The sequence below is a fragment of the Lepidochelys kempii genome, chromosome 8 (genome assembly GCF_965140265.1).
Source record: "Lepidochelys kempii isolate rLepKem1 chromosome 8, rLepKem1.hap2, whole genome shotgun sequence".
Taxonomy (NCBI): domain Eukaryota; kingdom Metazoa; phylum Chordata; order Testudines; family Cheloniidae; genus Lepidochelys; species Lepidochelys kempii.
Genome location: NC_133263.1, coordinates 56,188,234 through 56,211,447, shown reverse-complemented (window position 1 = coordinate 56,211,447; position 23,214 = coordinate 56,188,234). Strand labels below are relative to the sequence as shown.

The following is a 23,214-nucleotide window of genomic DNA, read 5'->3' as shown; positions in this document are numbered from 1 at the left end:
GTGGGCTAACACTTTGTGGGGAAAAGATACATGGGCAATATCGTAACAAGGAAATGCAAGTGGAAGTCCAGGAGCAGATCCTCTGGGAGGTTACTGATTTCTCTTTCATACAATAATAAAATGAAACAAACAGCTGAGGAGATGCCCAAAACTCCTTAATTCTGACAAAGTAAAAAGCTAATGTTCTTTCAATGGCCAAGGTATGTAGCTGCTCTTCATCTTTGTGAGAATGAGAAAGAATGTCAGCAAGTAAACAGTCTGTTTCAAATGAAAGTCAAAAACCACCTTGGCAAGAAATTTGGGGTGAAGATGTAAGGCTACTCTGTCTTTGCTTACCAGCAGCGTCCGCAGGTTCGGCTGACTGCAACTCCCACTGGCCGTGGTTCTCCGTTCCAAGCCAATGGGGGATGTGGGAAGTGGCGACCAGCACATCCCTAGGCCCACGCTGCTTCCCACAGACCCCATTGGCCTGGAACAACTAACCACAGCCAGTGGGAGCTGTGGTCAGCAGAACCTACAGACACTGCTGGTAAACAAACCGTCCTGGCCCACCAGCAGATTTCTCTGACGGGCCACATGCCAAAGGTTGCTTATCCCGGATATAGGGGAAACCATCCTGACCCTGAGTCTGTAAGCTCATAGGATGTGCTCCCCAGCCAAGGATAAAGCATCTGTGACTAGAGGCACTACTGGTAGATTAGAAGTAAAAGGAACCCTTGTGCATACATTGCCTGTGACCATCCACCAATTCAGGGAGAAGAGAACAGTTGCAGGCATTTGAGTCAGCATGCCCAGCAGATGTCGGGAACAATGGTAAACTGACTTCAACCACCTCTGCATGACCCTAAGGTGAAGTCTGGCATGCTGGGTAACATATGTGCAAGTTGCCATAGTGTCCTAAAAGTCTCTTGCAATTCCTCACTGTTATACAGGGATGCACCTGGAATTCTGAGCACAGATTGTGTATTGCTTGAAACAAATATGACCTTGCTGTGGTTGAAGCGAGAACTGCCCCTGCAAATTTTATCTTCTTTGCAGGGGTGAGATCTGGGTGGTCTTTGAGTAGCAGGCCTAAAACTTGAGACACAAGACCTTCTGCACCCCTTCTTCCACCTGGTTCTTGGACTGTCCAAGGAGCAACTAGTTGTTCAAGTACAGATACACCTAATGCCCATCCTTTGATCATGTGCTGCCCCACCACCGCACACATTGTGAAAACTCAGGGCAGGGACAGAGGACAAGCCAAATGGAAAAATGTGAACTGATAATGGACATCTGCCAGAACAAATCTTAGGAACTTCCTGTGACAGGCCAAAAGGAAGTATGCCTCCTTTAAATCACAGGTAGCAAGCCAGTCGTTGAGAGACAGGAATGGGATAATAGTAACCATTAGAATTTTTTTTTTAAATGAATTGCTTGAGATTCTGCAGGTCCAGAATGGGTCTGAGGCCTTCCTTGGACTTCAGAATGAGAAAACACCAAGAATAAAACCCCTTCTCCCGATGTAGGAGGCACTTCTATGGCCTAACAGCAGCAGAGACTGTCCTTCCTGAATTAGTACAGTCTCAAGGGAGTGATCCCTGAAAAGAGACAGAAAAAGTGGATGGGAGAGTGGAATAGACATGATTTGAAGAATATATCCCAGTTCCACTGTGCTTAGAACCCACCTGTCTGACAACATGATTCCAAGCGGTACAACTTGCAGCCAAAAGGAGGGGAACTCTCTTAAGTGGTTTGGTGCTCTCAACTGAGTCAGACAGACTGTTTGGAAATTGACAGCTGTCTCACGGTCACAGATGTAGGTCTCCTCCTCTGGAACTTGTCATGTCTTTTAGAAGTTGTCAAGGTTCCTTCCCCACTCTGAACTCCAGGGTGCAGATGTGGGGACCTGCATAAAAGACCCCCTAAGCTTATTCTTACCAGCCTAGGTTAAAAACTTCCCCAAGGTGTAAACTTTGCCTTGTCCTTGAACCTTATGCTGCCACCACCAAGTGTTTTAAACAAAGAACAGGGAAAGAGCCCACTTGGAGACATCTTCCCCCAAAATATCCCCCCAAGCCCAACACCCCCTTTCCTGGGGAAGGCTTGATAAGAATCCTCAAATTGTACAGGTGAACACAGACCCAAACTCTTGGATCTTAAAGGCAATGAAAAATCAATCAGGTTCTTAAAAGAAGAATTTTAATTAAAGAAAAGGTAAAAGAATCACCTCTGTAAAATCAGGATGGTAAATACCTTACAGGGTAATCAGATTCAAAACAGAGAACCCCTCTAGGCAAAACCTTAAATTACAAAAAGACACAAAAAACAGGAATATACATTCCATCCAGCACAGCTTATTTTACAAGCCATTAACCAAAAGGAAATCTAATGCATTTCTAGCTAGCTTACTTACTTAACTTTACAGGAGTTGTAAGGCTGCATTCCTGATCTGCAAAAACATCACACAGACAGACTAACCCTTTGTGTCGTCGTCGTCCCCCCAGCTTTGAAATTCTTGTCCTCTCATTGGTCATTTTGGGTCAGGTGCCAGCTAGATTACCTTAGCTTCTTAACCCTTTACAGGCGAAAGGGTTTTGCCTCTAACCAGAAGGGATTTTATAGCACTGTATACAGAAAGATGGTTATCCTTCCCTTTATATTTATGACAGAAAAGTTATGCTCCTTCACCAGGTAATACGATGGATACCTCTGATGACCCTGAGGCAGAAACGGTTTTCTCTTTGTAAGGACCCAGGTCTGCGGAGTCTGGGACAGCTATATTTCTCACTGTGCCACTGGGAGGACATCCAGAGGCTCAGCCAGAGAGCACTATGGAGAGTAAACACTGTAGGAAATACCGTCCAAGAGATCCAGAGTGACAGTACCCTACACCCCTCTGATTGGCCAAGTGCACTATTTAACCCCATGGGTTGCCCCAGGAAGTGGTCTAGGCAACCTCACAGACTTCAGCCTGCTGCTACGCCAGACTCTGCTTGATCTCCTGTGTCTGACTCCAGCCTTACTCTCACCCTGATTCCTGACTCTAGCCTGCTACAGACTCTGATCTTCAGCCTCTGACTGCAGCCTGACTCTTGCCTCCTGATTCCAGCCTTATACTACTTCTGAGCTCTGATCCTGGCTTGACTCCAACCCTGGCTCTTGCTTACAGAACTTGTTTTTGGAATTCCTCCAACTCCTGCCTTGTGACTACTGTCCCTGCTGGGCAGACCTCAGCCCAGCTGCGACCACTAGGCAAGACCACTTATGCCACAGTCCTTTTCAGTTTTTATAGCAGGAGTATAAATACCCAAAGATTTCAGGATTGCTGAGGAATCTTTTAAAGAGTGCAGAGTCTCAGCTATTTTGCCAGAGAACAGACCTGAACCTTTGAAGGCAAGTCTTCTATAGCATGCTGCACTTCCAGTGCATGCAGCCATGAAGCACAACGCATAGCAATGGCTGCTGCCGTCAGTGGAGCTGCTGAGTCTGCTTCATCCAGTGAAGCCTGTAGATAGGACTGGGAAACCAAACAACCCTCATTAATAAACACCTTAAATTCCTCTTTGACACTGTTTGGTAACTTGTCTTGAGATTTAGACATTGCATTCCAATTTAAATAATCATATCTGGCAAGGCACACCTGATGATTTGCAATTCTACATTGTCCTGCACAATTGGTACCATGTGGGTTGGTGCCAATGCTGTCGGATCTGGGAGTTATCCTGCCCGAGAGGTGAAGCTGGCATTGACAAGCACAAGAGATCCTGTGCCACCGCATATGCCTAATACATAGTTGGTACTGACAAAATAGCCCGAGGAACAGAAATCAGTGCCACAGATGAAGTAGGCAATGGAGTCTCTCTCGCCAGAGCCTCTGGAGATGCTGGAGTCAACAACTTAACATTGCAGGAATACAGTACAGGAGACCACCTCACCTCCTAACCTCAGAACTATCCTTAAGGGAGTCTGATCATTTAGCCCTCAAAAGGAAAAGACTTCAGTATATCGCAGTACAGAGCAAAGCTCAACAAAAACAATGACAAAATAATAAGTAAATGGAAACCTAAAATGGGTAGAGCTAGCTAGCTAAGTAACTAACACACAGAGAAAACATGAAGAGCTCACACTTGCTCTGACCACCAATCACAGGCAGAGAGAAGAAACTGAGGGGCATCTCTGCCTTTCATGCGCCTGCTAAGCAGCACCAGTGCATGGAGGACACACGTGCTGCCCACATAGGTTCCACTATGGAAAAATGTTCTCTAGCTCTGGTGCACTGGCACAGACATTTAAGTGGAATGGACATGTGCAAGCACCTGAAAAAGAATTAAGCAATACAAATGCAAAAACAAGATTTAAGCCAATGTTTTAAATCAATCCACCCTGCTGCGTACCCAATGAAGATGTGATGGACTAAGCTGAATTCTGTTCTGTCTAATACAACAAAATTAACCAAGTTCCAGCTGGAGAATCTTTATTACTCATGAGGCTGTAAAGAAGCCAAAAAGAGTAGAGTAGAGATGGATTTTAAGAGTATAGATCACAGTCTGAGTTTAATAGAGCCGCATAATAAAAGAGTCATCCCTTAACTCAGATTGTGCTAACTTAACATGGAATCATTAACATGGACAGTCTCTCCATACTCATGTTTGCCTAGGTTTCCATTGAAAACATTAATTTGGCTCCCACACATTAAGTTTGCACAAATTAAACCAGTTTCCATTAGAGAACTCATTTCCACTTTCTGAAATGGTATTGATTTTGTCTGGTATTCACTCGAATAACCTTTTCAGTATCCATTCAAGGAGATCAGTTGCTGAAAATGAAGTTTCAATTCCTAGTGTAGCCAAAGCTAGAATCAAGTCACAAAAATCAGCAGCAGAATTAGAACAAAGTCAATCCCTATCCATACACACTGTAACACACACTACTACCAACTCCACTGTGTATGAAATCCAAACATCTATGTACAACCAGATCTCTGCTCTGTTCCCACCCAAAAAGTAAAAAGAAAAGGAGTACTTGTGGCACCTTAGAGACTAACCAATTTATTTGAGCATGAGCTTTCGTGAGCTACAGCTCACTTCATCGGATGCATACCGTGGAAACTGCAGCAGACTTTATATACACACAGAGATCATGAAACAATACCTCCTCCCACCCCACTGTCCTGCTGGTAATAGCTTATCTAAAGTGATCATCAAGTTGGGCCATTTCCAGCACAAATCCAGGTTTTCTCACTTACCATGCACATTGTACGGAGAGTGGTCACTTTGGATGAGCTATTACCAGCAGGAGAGTGAGTTTGTGTGTGTGGTTTTTGGAGGGGGGTGAGAGAACCTGGATTTGTGCAGGAAATGGCCCACCTTGATTATCATGCACATTGTGTAGAGAGTGGTCACTTTGGATGGGCTATTACCAGCAGGAGAGTGAGTTTGTGTGTGGGGGGGTGGAGGGTGAGAAAACCTGGATTTGTGCTGGAAATGGCCCAATTTGATGATCACTTTAGATAAGCTATTACCAGCAGGACAGTGGGTGGGAGGAGGTATTGTTTCATGATCTCTGTGTGTATATAAAGTCTGCTGCAGTTTCCACGGTATGCATCCGATGAAGTGAGCTGTAGCTCACGAAAGCTCATGCTCAAATAAATTGGTTAGTCTCTAAGGTGCCACAAGTACTCCTTTTCTTTTTGCGAATACAGACTAACACGGCTGTTAATAATCACTTTTTGGGTGGTTTCAGAGTAAGTCTTTGGTTACTTTATGCAGCACCAGTAATATTAGCAATTGTTTTCCAGCAAATTCCAGTTTTAAGAAAATTAAGAACTTGAATTAACTCTAACCATAACACTTTAAGTAGAGTGACTGTTTTTAATTATTCCTTTATACCACAAAGGAGTTATCTCAAGTTATTTTGCGTCCCAAAAAAAAAATTATTTCAAATCACATCTAAAACTGATGGGTGTGTAGTCTCCTCCCCAAACACAGAATTCAGCAATCTCAGACTTGAAAACAGAACATGAGATGCAAATGTAACTCACGTGCACAGTATGACAAAAGCTTGAGGGAAAAGACTCCGATACTGCAAGCAGCATTGTAAAACACGATCATCATTGTTTTCATCACTCAATCCATCTGCAAATTTAGCAAACACAATGGCAATATATTCAGAAATAATCAGGCTTCATAAGCAATATCTTAATATATTTATTAAGATACTGTATTCAAACACTGTATTTGGTCAAGCAAAGGGGAGATGTGTGGTCTAAGTACAGATCTGGGACCCAGGAATTCCCCGAGTTCTACTAGAAACTGCTGCTTTCTTGCTGTGCAACTTCAGACAAATTGCTTACAGAGCTCTGTGATCAACTAGGTCAGTAGTCACCAACTGAAGACGACACGCAATCCATACCTAGCTTGGTAGGATGAAGTAACTCCCCACAGCCTATTTATAAAATGGAGACAGCTAGAATTGAGAATGCTGTAATAAATAAATTTATTGATAACATGGTAGGGAATGAAGTACTAGTTTTGATTATAAACTACCCATGTACTAAATATTAAAAAAATCCTTTACTACTGATTAAGGTATATTTGATGGGTTCATGCTGAAAAAATATAGGTGATGTTGATCTTTCTGAGTTATCAGAAGACCAACACCTACCCATCACAAAAGAGAGAGAAATATATAGGGCCTGATTCTTCACTCCATTACACCAGTTTTATGCCAGCATAACTCTGACATCAATCAACAGTATAAAATTGGTGCGACAGCGTGGAGAATCAGGCCCATAGCGAATAATAGTCAGTTTTAATAGGGAAATTGCAAAGGTAAAAGTGAAGATTATATTAAGCCCAGAAGTAGATGCTGATTCTCACACTAGTAGAGCTGTGAGGACCATTCAACCCAGAAATAAATGTAACTATGTACATAGCTTACATATTTTCTGAGAGGCAAGCTGCATGGATTGCCCCCACAGCTTTGAATCTTGGTTTTTGAGACAAGTATAGATGAACTCAACTGCAGGGACAGCTTTGTGCCGAACATGTTGTAGTACTTTGCCTTTCTTCAAGTTGTCCAGTTCTTGTAGAACCACCCAAGGAATTATCAGTGCAAGTCTGCCCGTGCCTAGAAAAAAAAAATTTTTTTTTTAAATGCCAATTGAACTACAGTAGGTTCCATTTTAATGTGAACATAGCTCCTGAGGTTTGTGTGTATTAGCAGATTTCTGCATTACTGGGCAAGACCCATTTCATTTGTATACAGGAGGATTAATTTTATTTTATTTTTTTAAACAGAAGTTAGCTTTCCTAATGTTAAATTCAATATAAACACTCATTCAATGGGTTATCTTAAAAGTGATGACATGCAAAGTTGAGGAGTAATCAGTAAACAATTTTTATCACATTACTGTACCATATTTTGACATAATTGTTGTGGTAATCCCGTCATGCTGTTTGCCACTCAGTGAATACCATACTGTGTGATGCTTGATGCTAAAATAAAGTCACAGAGCAGTAGAGGAAAAGGGAAGACTGACATGTTCACAGATGATTGTCATTACATATAATCTAATAAATAAAAGGCAACAATGGTTTGCAAAGACCATCATTCAACAACACTATATCAGCGATAAATGCTATGGACACTAGACAAAAGTTTTAACGTCCTACATTTTCAATGAACATGGTTAAAAAAATTCTTTAAAAATATGGACTAAACTTTGTCATTAAAACTGGAATATACTAGACACACAATGAATACATTAGAAAGTGAATGACTATTCTGTCAATGCTATATACGTTGGCCCCATTCTTTATCTCTGGCACTTACATGATCAGAAATACACCACATACATTACAGCATAATGGGGCTAAGTTTCCAATTGGTTTGCATTATAAATCAGTGTTCATTAGCTCAGAATGTCAGAAGCACCCTAACGGACTTCACTGGTGCATGCCAACATGCTGGTATCTGCTGTCTTAGTTCCTCTAGCAGTACAGACTTATAATTCAACAAGATACTAGGAGGCAGTACTGAAAGCACGGGGTTGGACATCAGAACTCCATATGTATTATTTTCAGCTCTGTTATATAACTCAGACCTCAACTTTTTTAATTTGTTCCTGTGCCCTCAGCTTTGTTACGAGGTTTAAACAAAGTGCTTGGAGATCTTTGTATTAAGGTGCAATAGAAGTGCAAAATACTTACTGTTAATAATGGATCCAACACTTAAGTCCCTATTCTGCCCTTACCCCAGGTAAAAAAAAAACCTCTTATTGATTTTCTATAGCATCCAGTATCAGATAGAACCAGACCTGGGGGTTTTTAGAAGGCAAGGTTTCCTAAAATTTATGTATACAGAGGAGTTTAAAATTTGTAAAAAAGTTTACTGCTCTGCTTTCAAATGTCAGTTTCCTTAATAGGAAGCCTACACTCTGAATTTAGACTCTCACAAACAGGCATTTACATGTGAAAATCTAAGTGTCCAAATGTGGGATTTGGATAGCTTGTTAAGGAGCCCAGTGTTTAAGAGTTAGCCTCAATATGTACGAAGTTATTTTCCATTATGTACATTCCAGTACAGTGTGTTAGGCATTGTCCATAGCCTGAAGAGCTTACTATACAAACACACAAACCTGTTGATTGTTCCTCTTCTATAGGGGCTATAAAAGCATTCACATACCTGGTATATCTCTAGTTTTCAAAGAGATGATAAACTGAAGGTGACTAATCATTATGTTGGTGTCAATCACTATCAAGAGGTTCAAACCAGAGGTAGTAGTTGCTGTAGAAGAGAACACATAGCAATTCACTCTTTTGCATTCCTTACTTAGATCACTTATTACTTTTAATATTGTAAGTGTGGAAGCAGAAAGCAGAGGAACCTCCTGACAACCTTACAGATGACATACCAGCCGGAATATCTGCATTCTCTTCTGGGAGATCTATTTCCATACTTGTCAATTCTCCACAAGTCTGTACGACTGGCAAAGCCATCTTTTTGTCAATACGAGCAGCATGCAAGTCTTCTATTATTTGCATCTATTGTAAAACATGAATACATAAAATAAGAGGTGGGTAAGCTCTTTAAAAAAGTGGTCTGACAGGAACAAGCATCTTTGGTATCACTGCTGCTGGTTTTGTGCAGTTCTTAGCCTTAGTCAATTTTCAACTGGTGCAGCAAATTTAAGAGTATGAACATCTGCAGCCTATATCCAAAATATGTGAAGTCTAAGGTCTGGCCTAAAAGTTCCATTTGTGACCACATTTCTATCCAGTAGTTAATAGGCTTGATCTGTTCCTTACTACAGAGACCAAAAGCGCTCTGCTAACAACAGTTCTTTGGGAATATTGCTCTATTTCAGTGGTTCTCAACCCAGAATACACAAACCCCAGGAGTACACAGAGGTCTTCTAGGGGGTACATCCACCCACCTAGATATTTCCCTAGTTTTATAACAGTCTACATAAAAAGCACTAGCCAAGTCAGTACAAACTAAAATTTCATACAGACAATGACTTGTTTATACTGCTTTATATACACTACACCCTGAAAGGTAAGTATAATATTTATATCCCAATTGATTTATTTTATAATTATATGTTAAAAATGAGAAAGTAACCAATTTTTCAGTAATAGTGTGCTGTGACACTTGTCTTTTTTATGTCTGATTTTGTAAGCAAGTAGTTTTAAGTGAGGTGAAACTTAGGGGTACTCAAGACAAATCAGACTCCTGAAAGGGGTACAGTAGTCTGGAAAGGTTGAGTGCCACTGCTCTATATCTTTACAAAAAAAGTAAAGGGATGCTGGGAAATAAAATTGGTGGGATTTGCAACCAAATATTCTGACCCCATTTTCCAACATGGAAGCAAGAAGTCTAAAACTAGGTTGTACCATGTAAACTTGGTTCATAAAGCCCTTGACAGGAGCAACAAACTCTAACTGGATTTTTTTTAGTACTTAAAGAGATACCACGGCCAGTAGGAATGGAAGTGGCATAGCAACAGTGCAAAATGAGGATACAGTTGTTTAAACTGAAATATCACTAACCTCTTGGTCTGTCTCTGTAACCTGAATGGCTTGATGGGAGGCAGAAGGGCATGGGACTTCAGAGCTCTGTTGAGAAATAATGCCAGAAGAAAGACATTTATAAGAATGCAAGCACTTGCTACCTGATGACAAACTTTAATTTTATTGTCAGGTCACAAATAGAACTTGTTTAAATTAATGTTCTATTCAAATACTATCTTTGCAGTAGTATTAGAAAGAGTAAAGAATGCAGAGGGCATATAGAAAAGGAGCAGAGAGTACATATTTAAATTGGCACAATCATAATGATACAAAAAACATGTTAAGATGCTTTAAAAAAGTAGACAAGTGTCTTGTATAAATGAGGTTGGGATCAACAAATTCTTCATAGTTGTGGCCAAACTTAATCCTACGTCTCCATAAGCAGAGAGAAGAAGATATATACGGTCATCTAGAAACTACCATTTTAAAAAATAAAAAACCTAACCCATTTGTCTACTACTAACTTGTCCAGGATTTTATTACTTTACCTGTCTTAAATGTAATGGTACGGCTTCAAAGGTCCTTCCTTCAGTTCTTGAACTACTAACAGTTTTGCTGGAATCAGGAGGCTGTTTTTTCTCTTTAAGATACTGCCATTCCTGAGATGTTGCAGTTGAATAAAATGATGGTATATGTTTAGTATCATGGTGATTTTTGTTAGATAGTTCTTTGGAGTTTTGTAGTTGTTCTTTCTTCTTACAAGTCTTTGATGATGTGTGTGACATATTAGTGGGGAAACTGCAGGAGATGGCAGTCTTTGGAAAGGTGGCTGAGGGCTTTTTCAGAATTCTGAAGTCATCACTCAATTTTTTTGATCCATGCAACTTCTTACTGAGCAAGTCTGTAGGAGTAGCTACCTTGAACTTCTCCAACATAGTTTGTTCAACTCTAGCCTTTAGTTTGCTGAGCTCAGTTTTCTCTTTCTTCTTCCTCAGCTTGTCTTTCTGGATTGCAAAACTATGCCGCACCATTTTCCCTCCTGTTCCATCATTCTCAAAATAGTGGTCTTTTTTACAGCTTTCCCTGGTAGTAGGGACCACACCAGAATCGCTTTGGCTTTTCTCTCTTCCATGTTTAACATCATTATGTTTAAACTGTATAGATATCCTTTTTCGCTTCTCAGTTTGAGTCAAAACAGCACTGATTGTTTTGCTATCGTTTGAAGACTCTCCTTGGAACCCTTCAATAGTGCCTTGTGGAACATAAGAACTTTGCTTTTGTTTCTTCTCTTCAACATATTTATGTCCTTTGAATCTGCAGAAACGTTACATAAATGGAAGTTACATTATAAAGAAAGTTACAATATAACTTAGCGTGATTGAAATCAGCAAACAAAGAGAAGCCTGAACTAGACTGTTATTGTACTTCTTCACCCAGCTAGTTACTGCTAAGTATTTGAAATTTCATTAATTTATTCTGAATTCAGGACAATGTCGATCCCTTAAAAGAGTTTGGGGGCGGGGGGGGGGGGGAAGATATTTTTGCTTCTCATGGACATGCTTTGCTCTCACTGGTTTTACATCTTGCATAATTTTCTTAATTTGCTGACCAATAAAAGGTAACAGTCTACATTGTACCAGCCTGGTACAATGATTACAATACCGCAGTGTCCTCAACATTGTTAAGACACTGTTCAGCCTTATAGCATAGGCAAGATTGGTTAAAATGCTGTTCATATACCTGAGCTGAACTTGCTGAAATTCAAGGATATAGCCCTCAGGTTCTGTCTGCACTGTGGGGAATAACGTAGTAAAGTAGATGAGACCCAAGTCTAGCTACGGCAATGCACTGCAATTTCAGCCTGAACAGAGATTCTTAATCATGGCAAAATGTCTGTAGCAGTCTTTTTATTTTTTATTAAAAAACAAAATGATGCAACATTAGTGTAATAATTTTGAAATATTTATGCCCATAATGCTTTTTGCATCTGTGTTCAACACAGTGACAGTCACCCACCATGCTTCAGTCATGCTAGGGGTAGCCAAAAGCAAAGTTTTGTCTAGCATAAATTGAAAGGGGATGGGGGAGAGAAAAAGATGCCCCTTTTGCAAATGGGGCCCAAGATATGCTAAAATTATTATTTTTGAACACATTGAACTATAAAGTCAGATATTGTTCCACCGGAGACCAATAAAAACCACTGAAAATGTAGTTAATAGAAATCCTAATAGATCTATTAGTTATCATAAGAGTATAAACATTTAGTCAACAATAACTGAGGAATCCACAAGTCAGTCAAAGAGCCCTTTGCCGTTACACGACTTGACTGATTTCTCGGTGCCTGTAACCTTGAAAATTACTTGAAGCATCGAGTTAGGACAACTGGATTGATTTGGAGGCTACCTAGAGCTAACAAAAATGGAAAATGAAAGATATTATACTTAATGCAAAATCCTCCTCTAAATTACACTATGGCTCTCTACTGTACATTTTGCTTTTGTTCCATGCCCAGTACTTCTGCTGACGTCTACAGAACAACATGCAACACAGACATTTCCATTACAAGGCCCACTGTTCAGAATGAGGAGGATAACACTGTCCCTGATCTCCAGCGAGCAGCAGAAGGGTGTCATTCTTCTCTTGTTTAGCACAAATTTATAGTGAATTTAAAAAAAAAAAATCTTAAGGACCTCATTTCTTAATTACCATCACAACCTGACTGACTTAGGCAGAGTCCATTCATGAATGCAAATGGAAATATTTTATCCGTTAAGACCCAATTCTCTATCACCGCACAAGTAAAAAACCCAATATTTTTGCTAAAATACTAAGCACTATTCTGTTGATTTTTTACAAAAATGGTTATATTTAGTGACAAAGCAAGCATTTACCTTTGAAATTCTAGCTGTCCTCTTATGTTACAGATTCCTGTCTCTTCTGATTTCTGAAAAAAGAAAAGAAAAGTTAAAAACTTTAACAGGAACCACTAAATTGCAGTAAAAAAAAAAAAAAAAAAACACTCAGTAAAGAATGTGTTATTGTGACCTATCACTGGATACATTCACATTTTTACTAGCTAAACTCTGAAACAAACTGGCCAGCTGCTTCATTACAATGTATATGCTTCACTGTATTCTGTTGCATTTTAAGAAACCTCAAGGAACAAGTGAGTAACAGCATACAAACAGACCTGGATTACAAAAGAGAAACAAAGTATAACTGATCACAGATCTTTATAATACATGCATATCCTATATTCTACAAAGAAACCAGTAGATAAAGAATATACGTTATCCAAATTGCTTTCTAGAAGCTTCTATCTAGTCTAGAACAGAGTTTTGACACTGTTTGGTCACAATCATATTAGCCAGCATTAGAAAGTTGTTCGGTTTTTTTAAACACAGAGTTTCAACAGTTTCCTGAAATGAGTAAAAGTTCTGAAGTCTTCTCTACATTGGAGGAAGTTTTCCAAGAACTCACCACCATTGAACTGAACTGGAATTAACAAATGGCACTAACATTGGAAGTCCTAATTCAACAGATTGCCAGACATTGCTGGACTTTTTTAAATACGGTGTCATGTAATTTTGCTCAAAAGAGATGTATCCACAGTATTCGGTCTTAAAGTGCTGGTGGTAGCCAGCACCCCATCCAGACTAGGGCTTCCAACACTGCTATCTCCAATGAGCCTGAATAAGTTAGCAACAGCCTAAAAGTTTCCCTAGTGTGGAGGCCTTGTTCAAATGGAGCATCAGACCTCGTCCTTGTGCACAATCAGGTCAACTTAACCTCCAACTGTATATTCCGTCGACCTAGCTACTGCCTCTTGGATTTACTACAGCAATGGAAAAATCCCTTCCATCATTGTAGTAAGTGTCTACACTACAGTAGTACAGCACGACAGCAGCTGTAGTGTTTGTAGGATACACATCCGCTTACAACAGACCTCTCCCCCAGATAATCAATATCTAGCCATCACATCAAGTTCAACATGACTAAAACAGAGCTCTCTCTTAATCCCCAACTCCCTTCTCAATCTCTGTGAACAATACCACCATTCCGCCCATTACTCAGGCCTGTATCTTGGACATCATATTTGGCTGAGAAAGAAAAAACACATTGTTTGCTTGCATCCAGCTTACCAAACAACTAGATTGCGCCAAATCAATGAGCTGTCCGCTTCATTATTTACCACCAATTTGTGTGTCACCTGCAAACTTTCAGTGATGACTGCTTTCTTCCAAGTCAATAAATAAATAAATAAAAAATAATAAAATAAAAAAAAATTATATAGCACAGGCCAAGAACCAATCCCTGTGGTACACTCTAGAAACACACCAGCTCAATGGGGATTCCCCATTTATAGTTACATTTTGAAACCTATCAGTTTTTATTCCATTTAATGTGTGCCATATTAGAAAAAAGCCTAGCACAAACACAAAATATCATGCAGTACTAAGTCAAATGCCTTAGAGAAGCCTAAATACATTACAACACTATTGTCTTTATCAACCAAACTTGTAAACTCGTTTAAAAAAAAAATCAAGTTATCTATTTTCCATAAACTCATGTTGATAGGCATTAATTATATTATACTCCTTTAATTCTTGATCAAATCATATACTCTATTAACAGCTCTATTATCTTGCCAAGGATCGGTGTCAGGCTGACAGGTCTACAATGACCCTGGTCATCCCATTTAAGAACGGCCATACTGGGTCAGACCAAATGTCATCTACAATCAGTATCCTGTCTTTCGACAGTGGCCAATGCCAGATGCCCCAGAGGGGGATGAACAGAACAGGTAATCATCAAGTGATCCATCCCCTGTCGCCCATTCCCAGCTTCTGGCATTTACTCTTCTTAAATGCTGGAACATAAACTTTTTTCAAGTCTTCTGGAACTTTCCCAGTGCTTCAAGATGTATCGAAAAAATTAACATTAATGGTTCGGCGAGCTCCTCAGCCAGCTCTTAACTTGAATGCAAGTTTGGACCTGCTGATTTTAAAATGTCTAACTTTAGCGGCTTTTATTTAACATCTTCCAGAGATAGCAGTGGAATGGAAAGTGTTATCCATATGTTGAAACTATATATCAGTTTTTTCCTTTAAATACAGAACAAATATTTATTGAACACTTCTGCCTTATTATTGATAATTCTACCATTTTCATCTAATAATGGTCCAATACCACTCTAAGGATTCTTTTTGTCCTTATATTTAAAAAATAATAATTAAACACTGTCCTTAGCTCTGCTGGCCATAGATTTCTTCTTGTGTTCCTTTGTAGAAAATTGATAAGGAAAGCAAGTTATATTTATGGCTTATATTAATGACTATCAACTTCCTCTTTATTCCATCTGTTTTTAATACACACACATGCCTTCACTTTTCCTCCAAGCCAGACCATTGTTTTAAACCAGCATGGGCTACTTCCTCAATTGTGGCTTTCTTAAAATGATTCCCCAATTACTCGTATACATTTTTCTGATTAACATCACATGACTAGGGCTCCTATGAGGTTAGTTCTCACGCAATCACTGGGACATCAGAAGCAAATCTGACATATTATGCAGTAGGATGCCTGTGAGGTACAGGTGTCTGTTGAAGCCATCCACCCATCATGTTTTATGTTTTCCAGGAAGTCTTTTCCATTTTCCTTTCATTGGCTAAGTCAAAGATGATTCTTGCAGGGAAGATAGTAGGCATTCAGAGCAGATGACGAAATCACCTTTGAGAGCTTTGGGTGACTGTGAGAGCAAGACCTGTTTAGTTAGAAAACTGATCTCTTCATTTGACTTTAAATTTGTACAATTGGAGGTTTTCAATCATTCAGAGATGCTTCATCTGAATGGAGTCCAATTTCTTTAGTCCTAATAGTTGGGGCCATGTTTCAGTCCCTTAGGTCAAAATACTAACCATTGAAGCACTATATAGCCTCAGCTTCATCTCTCCACTTGCGTTTGGTTTATGAAAAGATGTTCTTGATGAGGTGCCCCACTACCCCACTATACTTTTGCATGAATTCTTTCTTGATACTGCTCAGGTTATCAACAGCAGAGACAAGGTAGATGAAATCACAGACAACCTTGCTGTTGGCCCTAGAAGCTAGGGGGATGACCACTCAGTCATGTTCAAAATCGCCAGTCACAAAAATTAGGGTTTTACCCCAATTAATTCCCAGGCTGACTTTTGCCACTGAACTTTCCAGGGCTTTAAGTGCAGCCACTAGTTTGTCTACTGATTCAGCAACTAGTGCTATGTCATCAGGAAAGTTGACAACGGTGAGGCTCTTATCAAAGCATATGCCTAAATTGCACTGACTTAGACAGCATGCTTGACCAGACATCATGATGGTGGCACTGAAGAGTTCTAGGGCAGCAATGCATCCTTGTCAGATGCCAAACCTAATCTGGAAGAATGTAGTTCTTTTCCCATTTGCAAGAAACAGTCATATTGGAAATGGAACATTCTACATAACTTTTCAGTGAGGCCTGCGAGTTTTAAGATCAGCCAAAGTGACTCCTAGACAGAGTCAAACGTGGTCCTGACATCTAAAAGTGCAACATGAATGGAGTGCTTGAAATCTGATGTCTTCTCAGTAAACTGGTATGCTGTGAAGATTTTCTCCATTGTGGAATGGCTGCAGTTAAGCCAGCTTGCTGTGCTCTTCTCTTGCTCCTTAAGAAATCAGCAGCCTGAGCCAACAAGACAGAAGCAAACAAACACTTTCCCTTGGACAAATGAAAGTAATGCCAAGAAGTCATTTGCTGCCTATAGATATCCAAATCAATAAAATATCTTTTAGCCAGTCAGACAGGACTGACTGTTCCCCAGAGGATATTGAACAGTGTACAGTCACAAAAGAATAGCTGATCCAGCACTTTTTAAACAGTTCTGCAGAAATTCCAGTTTCCTGATGCCATATTTCTGTAGATTTTGACAATAGTACATTGGCAAAGATCATTTTACGCAGAATAGGTCAACTCGGCAGCAGACTTAATGTCAGGGTCCAAAGAAACTGGGGGTGCATTTAACAGCTGGCTGAAGCAGTCATTCCAGCCTGTCATGCACTCCATCTCTGTATTGATTAGCTAAGCAGAACTGGAATAGATTGCACAAAGTGAATGACCTCTCTCATCAATAAGGTCATGCATGTGTTGATAAAAGGAAGCAACACTGCTCCTGGCAGAAGCTTCCTTGAGCATGATGGCTTTGGCTTCCACAAAAACTTTGCAATCAGTACGTATTACTTTATTATAAGTGCTATTTAGCTTATGATACATGACCATATCACCTCTCAGAGAAGTCATAGGACACTGTTCAATGCTGGTTAAGATATGAACAGAGATCCAGGTTTCTTGACTCTTTTTTGGGACCAACAACAGTCATAGCAGCATACGTCACTAGGGCTCTGAAGTTCATCCAGGTGGACTTACTATTAGTCTACTCTGGCAGGGTCTCAAATCAATTCAAGATTTCAATGGTTTCAAATTTTAATCAATTTTTAGGTTAGATAATTTGAATTTTAGTAACCTTTTTATTCTACAAAAGGAAGCCTGCAGAGACTAAGATGTGGTCAGCATTATCAATCTCAGCAGACCAATAAATTCTGCAGTGGCTGATAGGGGTGTGAAACAGATTCCATATGTCTGATTATTTTTAGATATTATTATATCTAAACCTTTTCCAATTCTAATACATCCCTCTTAAGATGAGGCAACCACAACGGCATGCAGTTGTCTTGGGTTCCTACATAGCATAGGGCCGTTATTATTTGTCTTCTTCCTGCTAAGTTGCAGAAGTTTTAAATTTAATAGCATACCAAGTTCACTAGGGAATCACAGAATATACCATATTACCCTCACAAACCCTTAATTTTGGTTATATAGCACTTCTCTCAACGTTTTTTGAAGAAGTGCTCTGTGGGGTGTATTTTTAAGTTAGAAAATGCTAATTTTGCAATTATATAATAAAATTGTAAAAAATTAGTTTAAAATGACCAAAAGTTTGCTTTGGTAAAAAAGCTAGTGTCGTTAAAACTGTAACAATTTTCTGTAGCTCATGAAAGCTCATGCTCAAATAAATTGGTTAGTCTCTAAGGTGCCACAAGTACTCCTTTTCTTTTTGCGAATTTTCCTTAGTACATTATATATAAGCCCCTTTGCTTTTGGTAAAAGTTGGTTTAAACTGAAAAAAATCCCTGGTTTTACAAAAAGTATTATTAGTTTTCTCCACCCCCACCCCTCCAAATTTTTACCCTACTTTTGTATCATTCAAATGTATTAAAAAAAAAAACACAAAAAAGAACTTGTTTTATGAGGAAAATACAATACATAGCATGAGAGATATGTATTATGATAATACATTAGTCTGTATGTATATGCAAAGCTGCCTGTTGAAATAAGGCTATGTATTAGTCTAGAAGATACCTACAACAAACAGGCACACACGTAAGCTCTGAAGTACATGTGCGTTTCAACGTATTGATGAATCTCACGCCCACCAAGTACACATTTCAAGCTGTTAGCAGATACCAGTTTAAAGATTTGACACACTAAAATGTGAGCTGGACCTGCTGACAGCTTCCAGGGTGTAGCACAGTGCCCCAGGACAGGAAGGAAGCCTGCTTTAGCCCCACCCCACTCTGCTGCTGACCAGGAGCTACCAGAGGTAGAGCCCGTGCCCCAACCCCGAGCCCTGAGCTCCACCCAAACCCACAGCCTCCTCCTACACCCCAAACCCCTCATTCTCATTGGCCCCAGCCCAGAGCCCCCTACCATGCCCTGAATCCCTCATCCCTGTCCCCACCCGAGCCCTCACCCCCTCCTGCACCCCAACCCCATGCCTCAACCTGCAGCCCCGCTGCACTCCAAATCCCTCAACCCCACCTCCCCAGCCTGAAGCCCCCTCCTGAACCCCAAAACCCTCATCCCTTGCCCCACCCCAGAGCCAGCACCCCCAGCCCAGAGCCCTCACCCCTCCCAACCCCAACCCCCTGCCTCAACCAACAGCCCCCTCCCACATTCCAAATCCCTCATCCCCATCCCCCAGCCCGGAGCCCCACAGCCCCCTCCTGTACCCCAAACCCCTCATCCCCACCCCCAGCCCAGAGCCCCACAGCCCCCTCCTGTACCCCAAACCCCTCATCCCCACCCCCAACCCTCACTGCCTCCCAACTCCCTGCCCCAGCCCAGAGCCCCCTCCTGCACCCTGAACCCTCATTTCTGGCCACACCCCCATTTAGAGCCTTCACCCTCTCCTGCACCCCAACCCCCTGCCCGAGCGCAGTGAAAATGAGTGAGGGTGGGGGAGAATGAGCCACCGAGGGGGAAATGTAGTGAGCAGGGGACGAGGCCTTGGGGCAGGAGTGGGGCTAGGGTGTTTGGTTTTGTGCCAATAGGAAGTTGGCAACCCTACTCTCTACTGTTGCATGCCTGCACATGCGTGAGACAAGAACATACAAAACAATACCTATTGCTGATAAGAGAGGTCAATAATGGGTACTACTGAATACATCCAAGACACCTAGAGGGACATTTCTACTATGTTTCCATTGTACCTGTATGTAAGGTAATTATTTATTATATTGCAGTAGTGCCTGGAGATCCCTCCTTAGGTCAAAGATCCACCGTGCTAGTCACTATACAAACAGATTATGAGATAGTCCTGTCCTAAAACTCAGTTTATATTGGAAACAAGATAGACAAATGGTTAAGGGGGAAAAGATATTGGACATAATCCTTTTATAAAAGTTTTAGACACTACTCACCCATTTCCTTTTCTCTGAGGAAGGTGTTGAGCTTGCCAAGCTGCATGCCTTTGTTTTATTACTGGTAGTCTTAGAACAAGAAGGTTGAAAGAATATAATTGAGACACAAACAAGGGGGAAATCATCAGGTGATTATAACATTTTTAATTTTATGCTGTATTCATTTTTAAGTACACATTTGCTACACAACTAAAGTCTGAGAAATTTGTTTGTCAAGAATCAAGAGTGATGTACTTATATTCATTTTCTCCTCACACACATCATTCCTTTTTCCAAAAGCCTCCCAGTGCCTATAATCACCTTCAGAGAATGCCATAAACTCTGCTAGCCATATTTCTGCACTTTTCCAAACTACTCCCACTTTGAGGAGCCTGTATAACACCATTTGATGGCTCTCTCCCTCACTTCATCCCTCCTAAATTCTGAGTGAGAAAACTTGCTGGTTTGAAGAAAACTTGTTGCCAAGAAGGCCAATGGCATTTTGGGATGTGTATATATAGGGGCATTGCCAGCAGATCGAGAGATGTGATCATTCCCCTCTATTCGACATTGGTGAGGCCTCATCTGGAGTACCGTGTCCAGTTTTGGGCCCCACACTACAAGAAGGATGTGGAAAAATTGGAGAATGTCCAGTGGAGGGCAACAAAAATTATTAGGGGACTGGAACACATGACTAATGAGGAGAGGCTGATGAGGGAACTGGGGTTGTTTAGTCTGCGGAAGAGAAGAATGAGGGGGGATTTGATAGCTGCTTTCAACTACCTGAAAGGGGGTTCCAAAGAGGATGATCTAGACTGTTCTCAGTGATAGCAGATGACAGAACAAGGAGTAATGGTCTCAAGTTGCAGTGGGGGAGGTTTAGGTTGGATATTAGGAAAAAAAATTTCACTAGGAGGGTGGTGAAACACTGGAATGCGTTACCTAGGGAGGTGGTGGAATCTCCTTCCTTAGATACTGGTTTGTTAGTAGCATAGCACACAGCCACCAACACAAATAAAGTAAAATCCACAAAAGGTTGGGAGATGATTTTGACTGTGTGTGCAAGCGTGGTCAAACAGGGGTTGTGGCCATTAGAATCTACATTTAGCTTGTTGGACTATGATTTTCTTAAGTGATTTGCTGAAAAAAACATCTAAAAATCAATCACTGATTACAGGCATGTTACCATCACTGGGAATCTACTCATAATATTGGTCATTGATAGAGTAAAACAAAAGGTTTTCTCTCCCCCGCCCCACCCCACTCTCCTGCTGGTAATAGCTTATCTAAAGTGATCACTCTCCTTACAATGTGTATGATAATCAAGGTGGGCCATTTCCAGCACAAATCCAGGGTTTAACAAGAACGTGGGGGGGGGGGGGGGGGGGGGGGGGAAGAGGAAAAAACAAGGGGAAATGGGTTACCTTGCATAATGACTTAGCCACTCCCAGTCTTTAGTCAAGCCTAAGTTAATTGTATCCAATTTGTAAATGAATTCCAATTCAACAGTCTCTCGCTGGAGTCTGGTTTTGAAGTTTTTTTGTTGTAATATCGCAACTTTCATGTCTGTAATCGCGTGACCAGAGAGACTGAAGTGTTCTCTGACTGGTTTATGAATGTTATAATTCTTGACATCCGATTTGTGTCCATTTATTCTTTTACATAGAGACTGCCCCTCTGCCATGTACATTGGTCAAACTGGACAGTCTACATAAAATTAACTTAGGCTTGAATAGAGACTGGGAGTGGCTAGGTCATTATGCAAGGTAACCCATTTCCCCTTGTTTTTTCCTCCCCCCCCCGCGCACAGACGTTCTTGTTAAACCCTGGATTTGTGCTGGAAATGGCCCACCTTGATTATCATACACATTGTAAGGAGAGTGATCACTTTAGATAAGCTATTACCAGGAAGAGAGTGGGGTGGGGCGGGGGAGAGAAAACCTTTTGTAGTGGTAAACACCCATTTTTTCATGCTTTGTGTGTATAAAAAGATCTTCTATACTTTCCACAGTATGTATCCGATGAAGTAAGCTGTAGCTCACGAAAGCTTATGCTCAAATAAATTGGTTAGCCTCTAAAGTGCCACAAGTACTCCTTTACTTGTTAAAATATTGGCAGCACATCACTGGCTCCTAATCTAAAAAAAAATGAGGATCACTACTCTGCCTTCGGCTGATCTAGGAGATAAACACTGCTTTCTGATTGACAATTTCTCTAGGAAAAAAATGCATATACCAAGAGGAAAGCCTCTCTGACAAGTTCTATACCTAAACTGCTCACAGCCTTCCTGAAAATCAGGAGTGAAACTTAAAAGAAGCTCACTGAGTCACTCTTGTTACTGCCCTCATGACCCTATCTTTCCTCTCAGCCACTGATTCACTCCTCTGACTATTAAGCATCTGCTAAGCAATTGAAACTCTGCTTTAAAAGTACGTTATTTTCACAAGAGTATTAGTTTTCTTACCTTGTTATCCAAGGCATCCGAACTTCCCTCCTTTTGCTTAGACTTCTTGGATTTCTTTTTGGACATCTCAAATTCCTAAAGAAAGTAATGTTAATCAATATTATTTCAAAATTATCTTTCCACTTCTTGCCAAATACATGTAATTTAATCTTTAGCAGCTGCATCAAATGTGATTGTGGGGAGAAAAATACTTTAGACTTAACTTTCCTCTCCCTGAATTCATCCTCATGAGTTCTCATTTTTTTCCTATTTACACTTAACAGAACAATAAAAGCAGACCTCTAGTAGAGCTGGATTCTAAGATCTCACTTTAACACTAGAGAAATACGGGGGAGGGGGGCAAGAGAAACAAAAAAACACCTATCACAACACACGCTTCTCTCTGGGGGGAGAGAGCGCAAATGACGAGATAACTGGCTCTGAGGATGAGGGGAAAGCGGTGGACGTGTTGTTCCTTGACTTTAGCAAAGCTTTTGACACAGTCTCCCACAGTATTCTTGCCAGCAAGTTAAAGAAGTATGGGCTAGATGGACGGACTATAAGGTGGATAGAAAGATGGCTAGATTGTCGGGTATCAAGTGGAGTGCCCCAAAGGTCGGTCCTCAGGCCAGTTTTGTTCTTTATCTTCATAAATGATCTGGAGGATGGTGTGGATTGCACCCTCAGCAAGTTTGCAAATGACACTAAACTGGGAGGAGTGGTAGATACACTGGAGGGTAGGGATAGGATACAGAGGGCCCTAGACAAATTAGAGGATTGGGCCAAAAGAAATCTGATGAGGTTCAACAAGGACAAGTGCAGAGTCCTGCACTTAGGATGGAAGAAACCCATGCACTGCTACAGACTAGGGACCGAATGGCTCGGCAGCAGTTCTGCAGAAAAGGACCTAGGGGTTACAGTGGATGAGAAGCTGGATATGAGTCAACAGTGTGCCCTTGTTGCCAAGAAGGCCAATGGCATTTTGGGATGTGTATATATAGGGGCATTGCCAGCAGATCGAGGGAT

The 23,214-nt window shown here is 40.7% G+C and overlaps 1 protein-coding gene across 7 annotated transcripts in view; it reads right to left on the bottom strand.

The window, feature by feature from the left end:
• The window catches only part of SWT1 (SWT1 RNA endoribonuclease homolog), a 71,259-nt gene that overhangs the window by 44,502 nt on the left and 3,543 nt on the right, over window positions 1–23,214 (bottom strand). For all 7 annotated transcript variants that reach the window (XM_073356685.1, XM_073356684.1, XM_073356683.1 and 4 more), the window contains 9 exons: window positions 22,210–22,284; window positions 19,767–19,835; window positions 12,887–12,939; window positions 10,544–11,309; window positions 10,035–10,100; window positions 8,897–9,026; window positions 8,668–8,769; window positions 6,922–7,110; window positions 6,023–6,116 (listed from right to left, as the gene is read on the bottom strand). In XM_073356685.1, coding sequence (XP_073212786.1) covers window positions 6,023–6,116; window positions 6,922–7,110; window positions 8,668–8,769; window positions 8,897–9,026; window positions 10,035–10,100; window positions 10,544–11,309; window positions 12,887–12,939; window positions 19,767–19,835; window positions 22,210–22,275 — 1,535 coding nt within the window. In that variant the 5' untranslated portion in view covers window positions 22,276–22,284. The remainder of the gene's footprint in view (window positions 1–6,022; window positions 6,117–6,921; window positions 7,111–8,667; window positions 8,770–8,896; window positions 9,027–10,034; window positions 10,101–10,543; window positions 11,310–12,886; window positions 12,940–19,766; window positions 19,836–22,209; window positions 22,285–23,214) is intronic.